The sequence below is a fragment of the Dendrobium catenatum genome, unplaced genomic scaffold (assembly GCF_001605985.2).
Source record: "Dendrobium catenatum unplaced genomic scaffold, ASM160598v2 fragScaff_scaffold_1391, whole genome shotgun sequence".
Classification (NCBI taxonomy): Eukaryota; Viridiplantae; Streptophyta; class Magnoliopsida; order Asparagales; family Orchidaceae; genus Dendrobium; species Dendrobium catenatum.
In genome coordinates this window covers 348600-357437 of record NW_021319853.1, presented here as the reverse complement: position 1 = coordinate 357437, position 8838 = coordinate 348600, and the positions used below count along the sequence as shown (strand labels likewise).

The 8838-nt window shown below is 35.3% G+C and overlaps 1 protein-coding gene and 1 long non-coding RNA gene across 2 annotated transcripts; both read right to left on the bottom strand.

The window, feature by feature from the left end:
* On the bottom strand, positions 1-1857 carry LOC114580904. The gene is made up of 3 exons (XM_028699796.1): positions 1270-1857; positions 545-1080; positions 1-379 (listed from the first exon to the last, which is right to left on the bottom strand). The coding sequence occupies exons 1-3, from the start codon at positions 1855-1857 to the stop codon at positions 1-3; spliced, it is 1503 nt and encodes a 500-aa protein (XP_028555629.1).
* A 1906-nt stretch (positions 1858-3763) lies between these two features.
* On the bottom strand, positions 3764-7424 carry LOC110098337. Its single transcript, XR_003702577.1, has 2 exons — positions 6979-7424; positions 3764-4143 (listed from the first exon to the last, which is right to left on the bottom strand). It is a non-coding gene; the product is annotated as an uncharacterized LOC110098337 (long non-coding RNA).
* Between the last annotated feature and the right edge of the window lie 1414 nt (positions 7425-8838).

Here is an 8838-nt window from a genome sequence, read left to right as displayed (position 1 = left end):
TTAACTCAGGCCAGAGGAGGAGTTAAAAAACCCCTCCAAGGACCCGTTCAGGCAAATAGAGAAATGCACATTAGAAATACAGCATTTAATCCAATTAATAAACACATCAGGAAAACCTTTATGCCTCATCCTATTAATCAGAAAATTACGAGAGACAGTATCAAAAGTCTTCTTGATATCTAGCTTAGCACAAAAAAGATTGCTGTTAAAATTAAATTCTCTAAGCATTTCAGAAGCAAGCAGAATGTTGTCATTGGTGCTTCTGTTATGAATGAACCCCGCTTGGCTCTCGTGAATAATAAAAGGTAAGACCGTCTTCATGCGATTAGCCAAAAGCTTAGCAATAATTTTATAAAAAACATTGCATAACGAAATAGGCCTGTAATCATTAATATTAGAAGCATGCGGTTTTTTAGGAATAAGAGTAATAGCCGAAGCTTTCACCCCTTTAGGAAGGTGACAAGAAGTGAAAAAACTTTTAATAGCTTTGCATAACTTATGCCCAATAATATGCCAAGACTTTTTATAAAAATCAAACGTATACCCATCAGGACCAGGGGCAGAGGAAGAGGAACCGTTAAACACCACATTTTTAATATCTAAATCAGTAAACGGCAAAGTTAAAGAATCAACTAAATTCGAGGGTATAATGTTGCCAACAGGAATATTGAAATCATTCTCATTAACAGGTTTGGGAGAGTTAAAAACTTCTTTAAAATGTTTAATGATAGCATCAGCAATACTAGCCTTGTTATCAAACTTGCCCTCAGAGGTAGAGATCTCTTTGATGACATTAATATTGTTTCTAGATCTTATATGAGCAAATAAAAAACCAAGATCATTCTCACCATTCCTTAGCCAATTAGTCTTAGCTATTTGGGACAACCAAGAGGTCCAAGCATTGCTAAGAATATTCAGATTGTCACAAGACTGTTTATAAAGTAAATTTAAATTCCTGTTCAACGGGTTCTCCTGCAAATCCACAATATATTGTTGTTGCTTATACTTTAAATCATTAATAGCGTCTAAAAGATAGCAGGAAGAAGACCAATTTTTACTCTTAAGAGAAATTTTAAGAATCTGCAGAGATTTATAAAAAGCAGTAATAGAACTACAATTAAAATGTCTATCAAAGGAATTAAGAACAGTCTCCCAAAACCCTTCCATGTTAACCTAGTAGTTTTTAAACATGAATCTAGACGGATTTTTTTCACAGTTAGAAACAGCTAAAATTAAAGGAGAATGATCAGAGTTATGAGTAGGAAGAACTTTATAAAAAGCATCATGAAACCTCTCAAGCATAGCATTGTTCGTAAGCATCCTATCTAGTTTAATATGAATAGGAGAATCAAGTCTTTGGTTATACCAGGTATAAAAAAGTCCAACAGAAGCTAAATCAAGAAGACCACAATCAAAAATGACTTTGTTAAGCTCACCCAACTGACTATTATGGGAATTCTGGCCTCCGGATTTCTCATCCTCAGATCTATAACAGTTAAAATCACCCATGATAACCCAGGCCATAGAGGGATCCGGCACCAGATTTCTCAACTGATCCCATAAAATGTTCCTATCATTAACATTATTAGCAGCATAAATAACAGAAATTAAAACGGGAGGTTGAGTACCAACATTGACAGTGCCATGTATGATTTGTGAAGCAATAAAGAGGGGAGAGAAGGTGATAATAGACGGGTTCCATTTAATCCAGATCCTACCTGGATTAGAATGCTCAAAGTTATTAATACTTTCTTCCGTATTAAAAATCTTATGTGAATTGACAAACCAAAGGTCATTAATCGACTCATTGTTTACTTTAGCTTCTAAAATGCACAATAAACCGAGATTATTAGCCATAACCAGCTCTCTACAAGCTTTAACCTTGTTAGGGTTATTGAAACCCCTAACATTCCAACAGCCAATATTCGGAAAAAACATTAATGTTTAGAGTTTTTCCCCTTCCTGGCCGACTTGGCTCTAGTAGACATAGAGACCGGTGAAGTATGATTTTTGTTTCCAGAAGAGGAGGGAGAAGAGGAAACTTCAGTGACTAAATTAGAATCATGTAAATTACTTTTTTTCTGTTTTATAAAATAATTTTTTTATTAAAAATTGTTTTAAGAAGTAATAAGAAAGTTATCCCAAATGAAGCTTAAGATTTTGTTTGAGATGGTTCTTACTGCTTTTTAAAGCAGTTTTTTAGTATAAAAACTTTAATTTTTAAATTAGGAAATTATTTAAAAAATAATAAAAAAGCTGTCTCAAACGAAGTCTAATATTTCATTTAAAATGACTTTCTTACTGTTTTATTAAACTATTTGTTAGTATATTTTTTTTCAATTAGAAATTTTGTACAAATAAATTTAGTTCAAATTTTGAAATAAAAAGCTGCTTTAGAAAGTTGTAAGAAAGTTATCCCAAATAAAATCTTAATCTCACCCACAACTGGTTTAAGCCACTAAGTAATCTCAACAAATGTGAAATTTTCCCACTGCAGTTTTCTCTAAAATTCTTAAGTGGAAATAGGGTGGTAATTTGATTGACTTGTTGTAAGAAGTTTGGTTATTGTACAGCTGCCTTTGGCTATGCTGTAATGGCGTTTTTTCTTCTCAAGGCTTCAATGGCTGGTATGGTTGGTTTTTCGTGTGAAAATGGGCAATGATGTTAGGATTATCATTTTCTTCTTTGGATGGCAGGAATTTTGGGATTCATTTTTGCAACTAGATTGAGAGAGTGGCAATTCCTGAGCCCGTGGCTTAATTGTCTCCCTCTTCCTTCTTTGCTTTCTTCTGTTCCTGTATATTTCTTTTTGCCGCTGTTTTTCTTAATTTTATTGTTTTTGTTGTGGGTTTTTTGTTTTTTGTTTTTTGCCCCTTTTTGGATCTTGAAAGCTTTGGCAAGATCTTTACTTTTCTTTAATGTTATTTTTTCTTCTTCATTACATGTAACAAGTTTATATTAATGAAAAGGACTAAGATCATAATTTTCTCAAAAAAAAAAAAAAAAGAGTTATGAAGAGGGGGGAATTCGTTCATCTCCATCAGGGAGAGGACTTACCTCTCCCGATCGGAGGAACGAGTCGGCGCGGAGGTCAGAGCGAAGAAACCCTAGGATCGCCAAAATATCCCAGAGCACTCAGCAAATCTCTCTACAGCCAAAAGATCCTTCATCTTACAGAATATTTTTAGACGGCACATCAACACTGGCAATTTCGAATGATTTTCCAAATGAATCTTAAATGATTGAACTTTGAATTTTGGTATTTGCAATCATTCCTTTCAAGCCAAGTGAACCACCAAATGTACAATGGTATAAAAATTCCAGCCTTATATGGAGTTGAAGATTTTCCACATGCTGAACATTTCAGCATCATTCTGAAATTCAGAAATAGCCAAGTTAAAAATATCAACAAATCTCTTCCGCACCATAATCTCAGCAACATTCAAAAACACATGCGGAAAGGATTCAATATTGGAACAGCAAGCACACTTAGAAACCAAGGAAAAAATTGAATTGCTGCATCGCTTCATCCATCGGCACAAACTTTCTTAACAATCTTCAACAGAAAATAGAAATTGAAAAATTGATAGCATTTTAATCTGTTGGTTGAAAATTTTGACTACCAATCAAAAGGTCTTAAATTCGATATATGTCTATGAGTTTGTTTTAATTGGTACGAGGCTTCATTTGGTTATTCTGCACTTTTCCTAAAAGGTAGTTTTAAAACTGTTGTTTGAGAGAACGGATTTTTCTAATGGGGAAGTTAGTACTATAAAGCTTTTGAAAACAATAAAAAAATAATGTTCTCTAACAAGCATTTATGCAAAAGTGGCACATATAAACAACAACAACAATAAATTTCTGCCGTCTCGAAACTGAAAAGGTGAAATTAGATGCTACCTTTGATATGAGAACTTTGAGAAATGCATGCGCAGATTCATGGTGGACGGGACCTGGATTTTGGGGACGTATGGCTTTGATGCTATCAAGTAGCGGCCGTTGATTTGGAGGAGGCTGATGCCTAACGTCCCGAGAAGGCTGAGCGGCAGTCGCCACATCATTGAAGGCTAGCACCAACTCTTGCCACTGCCGCATCATCGGAGAAGAAATTCCCGCGCGAAATACAGCTTTCAGGGGTTGGTTCTGACGGGAGAGAAACGGAGTGTTATATTTGAGGAGGGATAGAGCTTTTAGGTGGTAGAAGAGTAAATATTAAAGTTTAGGTGTTAGATAAGTAAATAGAGAGATTTAAGTGTTATGTATGTAAAAATCCCTAAATTTTAACTTATATGCCCACGAGGAACCCACCCTTTACAGCAATTTTTTTTTTAAGAACGATAAGCACCAAAATAAAGCATAAGATTAGTAAACTGTAAAAGTTAGTGCACCCGAATTTGGGGAAAATTTCCCACCACAAACGACACGGTTTTAACAGCCTTTTCATAGCTATTAAATTAATGGAGAAATCTTTTAAACTGTAAATTACTATATGTGAAGATTATATATAATTAGTAATCCCTAAATCTGTATCGACAACATTCAATATAAATAAATTTCCAATTCAAAAGAAAAAGCTCGACTAATCATAAATCATAAACCCCAATTCTCCATACATACCTTTCATTGCCCTGACAGTCATGGCGCGCTCATCCATCCTCCTCCTCGCCGCCGTCGCCGCCTTGGTACTCCTCTCCGCCACCGAATCTTCGGCTCGCCGGCTATTTCCTGCCGGCGAAGTCGAAGTCGATGACCGCTACCACCTGGCGAGAAGAGTTCCTTCCGGGCCCTCGCTCCCGCCGCCCCATCCATGGAAGCCGGATTCTAGTAGAAATAATGCTACTCCATTTAATTCGACGCCGTGGCCTCCTCCCGAAAGGGCCAAATCCTCTTTCCCATCATTTGGCCGCTAGCGGGCTTTATTAGCCGCAAAAATCATTCGAAAAATATATTATTGGTGTTATAACCTAATGCTGTTAAGGGCAATATTATATTATTATGAATAAATTTGTTGAAATATCATCAATTATGTGTATTGTTATTTGTTGAAGAGTGTCATAATAATAAGTTTTTTTTTTTTCCAAAAAGCATTTGATTAAAATAATTTAAAAAAAATTATTTTTGGCAAAGAAATAAACAAATATTGTGATTTTATTTTGATTTTTAATAATTGAGTATTGACTTTAAAAAATAGCGATATGAAGATGGTATTGTTGGGTCCAAATTTATTCGTGGATGATATCCGACCTTTTTAGTTGGCAAATCGTTAGAGGAGTAACATGGAGCCTGTGTGAAAATGGAGACGAAAAAGAAATACTAGAGAAAATGTATAATTAAAATGCTAAAAAATTTAAACACTCCTAAAATTCATGAGATACCAAAAATCCAAAGATTCAAAATGCACCCCATCATCCCTTATAAAATTTTGAAAATTGCACGAAAAGCTACACCCTAATAGTAAAAAAAAAAAAAAAAACAGACAATGGTACGCAAATGACCTTAGTCCTTAGATATGTATCGGCTCCTAATCATTTAAGGGAGAGCATGCAAAGCTCTAATTATTAGTCTTTGTATGAGTTCAATGGTGCTGAGTATGTAGTAAGTGAGCTCCATAGTGTGGGCAAATTTGGTAGTTGTGAAAGCTCAAACTTTTAACTATCGAGATATTGTCCGCTTTGGCCTAAGAGACTCATAATTTTGCCCTTTTGTTGTAACTTCCCAATAGACCACCAATCCCAGAATTGCTCTGGGATGAGCATGCCTAACTACAGAGTTTATTTCGGAAATTTCAGCCATTACACCAAAAGGCACCTCGATGTTTAAGAGTTGGACTTTCTATTACTTAAGGAGTTTCACAATCTCCCCACTTAAGTAACTAGTGTCCTCGTCAGAATCTGTATCCAGAATCATCCACCAGGAAGATAAGACTCTAGAGGTGGCCCTACAAGCTCAAGTGGTGGCTCCCGTAATGTAGCACTTTGTACCACATAGGGTTCAAGAGGTGGCTCACATGGCGCAGCACTTTACCTTGTACGACACTTAGCTCCTATCTTCTAACTGGTGTATTGCTCTGATATCATTTGTGACAGTTCAAACTCTTAACTATCGAGATATTGTCCGCTTTGGCCTAAGAGCCTCACAATTTTTCCCTTTTGGTGTCAGGTCAAACTCTTAAATTATTTTATGAATTCATGTATCAATGTTTATACTGGTCCTTTTTTTAATTCATGTTTAATGATATATTAAGAAAAATATTTCATAAATTTGAGATAAATATTTTTAGACAACATATTTTATTGTAACTGATCTGTGCATGAATTTATCTTAATTGGTCTAAATGTCCCTAATAAAAGTAATACTTTAGTGCCAGAAAAAAAAAAAAAACCAACAATACAAGAAGCCCTCTTTGCTCTTATTGAATTCCAAACCATCCTAAGATTGAATTTAGAATTATTATTACTTTTAAATAGAGTTTGATCATTGCAAGAAATATCAATATGAATTCTCTTAACAATTTGAATAAAATCAATCAGTATTCAGCAGGTGACCCAACTTGCTAAGAATGAAGAGAATCAAAACAAAATTGAAAAAAAAAATGTACTTCAAAATTTTATTGATTTTCAAATGATTCTGGTACAGTAAAATGCAAATTCCACGAGGAACCCACCCTTTACAGCAATTTTTTTTTTTAAAAGAACGATAAGCACCAAAAATAAAGCATAAGATTACTAAACTGTAAAAGTTAGTGCACCCGAATTTGGGGAAAATTTCCCACCACAATTGACACGGTTTTAACAGCCTTTTCATAGCTATTAAATTAATGGAGAAATCCTTTAAACTGTAAATTACTATAATGTGAAGATTATATATAATTAGTAATCCCTAAATCTGTATCGACAACATCCAATATAAATAAATCTCCAATTCAAAAGAAAAAGCTCGACAAATCATAAATCATAAACCCCAATTCTCCATACATACCTTTCATTGCCCTGACAGTCATGGCGCGCTCATCCATCCTCCTCCTCGCCGCCGTCGCCGCCTTGGTACTCCTCTCCGCCACCGAATCTTCGGCTCGCCTGCTATTTCCCGCCGGCGAAGTCGAAGTCGATGACCGCTACCACCTGGCGAGAAGAGTTCCTTCCGGGCCCTCGCTCCCGCCGCCCCATCCATGGAAGCCGGATTCTAGTAGAAATAATGCTACTCCATTTAATTCGACGCCGTGGCCTCCTCCCGAAAGGGCCTAATCCTCTTTCCCATCATTTGGGCGCTAGCGGGCTTTATTAGCCGCAAAAATCGTTCGAAAAATATATTATTGGTGTTATAAGTTATAACCTAATGCTATTAAGGGCAATATTATATTATTATGAATAAATTTGTTGAAATATCATCAATTATGTGCATTGTTATTTGTTGAAGAGTGTCATAATAATAAGTTTTTTTTTCCAAAAAGCATTTGATTAATTTTTTTTTAAAAAAAATTTATTTTCGGCAAAGAAATAAACAAGCGTTGTGATTTTATTTTTATTTTTAATAATTGAGTATTGACTTAAAAAAATAGCGATATGAAGATGGTATTGTTGGGTCCAAATTTATTCGTGGATGACATCTGACCTTATTAGTTGACAAATCGTTAGAGTAACATGGAGCCTGTGTGAAAATGGAGACGAAAAAGAAATACTAGAGAAAAGGTAAAATAAAAATGCTCAAAAATTTAATCACTCCTAAAATTCATGAGATACCAAAAATCCAAAGATTCAAAATGCACCCCATCATCCCTTATAAAATTTTGAATATTGCGCGAAAAGCTACACCCTAAAAGTAAAAAAAAAAAACAGTACAATGTTACGCAAACGACCTTAGTCCTTAGATATGTATCGACTCCTAATCATTTAAGGGAGAGAGCATGCAAAGCTCTAATTATTAGTCTCCGTATGAGTTCAATGGTGTTGAGTATGTACTAAGTGAGCTCCATAGTGTGGGCAAACTTGGTGGTTGTGACAGCTTAAACTCTTAACTATCGAGATATTGTCCGCTTTGACCTAAGAGACTCACGATTTTGCTCTTTTGGTGTAACTTCCCAGTAGGCCACCAATCCTAGAATTGTTCTGGGACTAGCATGCTTAAATACGGAGTTTCTTTCGGAAATTCCAGCCATTACACCAAAAGTCACCTCGATGTTTAAGAGTTAGACTTTCTATTACTTAAGGGGTTTCACAATCTCCCCACTTAAGTAACTGGTGTCCTCGTCAGAATATGTATCCCAGAATTATCCACCAAGAAGATAAGATTATAAAGGTGGCCCCTACAAGCTCAAGTGGTGGCTCCCATAATGTAGCACTTTGTCCCACATAGGGTTCAAGAGGTGGCTCATATGGCGCAGCACTTTATCTTGTACGACACTTAGCTCCTATCTTCAGACTTGTGTATTGCTCTGATATCATTTGTGACAGTCCAAACTCTTAACTATCGAGATATTGTCCGCTTTGGCCTAAGAGCTTCCCTTTTGGTGTCAGGTCAAACTCTTAAATTATTTTATGAATTCATGTATCAATGTTTATACTGGTCCTTTTTTTAATTCATGTTTAATGATATGTTAAGAAAAATATTTCATAAATCTGAAATAAATATTTTTCACCTGTTGAGCGTTGGCTCATCCTACATTTGAGAAAATCTTTTTCAGGAGAAAATGTTAAGAAGTGATGGCTGCACGACGACCATACACATACCGTCGTAGAGGACCTCATGAAGAGAGGTTTCTTTTATGTTTTATGTTGAGTCTTTATTTTGTATTTGTGTAGTTTGTTGGAGCTTATGTAACTGTTATTGATTTAAAAGTTT

Coding starts and splice junctions, on each gene's coding strand:
- LOC114580904 (XM_028699796.1), bottom strand. CDS start 1,857: ATGGCTAATAATCTCGGTTTATTGTGCATTTTAGAAGCTAAAGTAAAC. Junction 1,081..1,269: donor TTCATGATGCTTTTTATAAA/GTTCTTCCTACT, acceptor AAATCTCTGCAG/ATTCTTAAAATTTCTCTTAA. Junction 380..544: donor TCTGCCCCTGGTCCTGATGG/GTATACGTTTGA, acceptor TAATGATTACAG/GCCTATTTCGTTATGCAATG.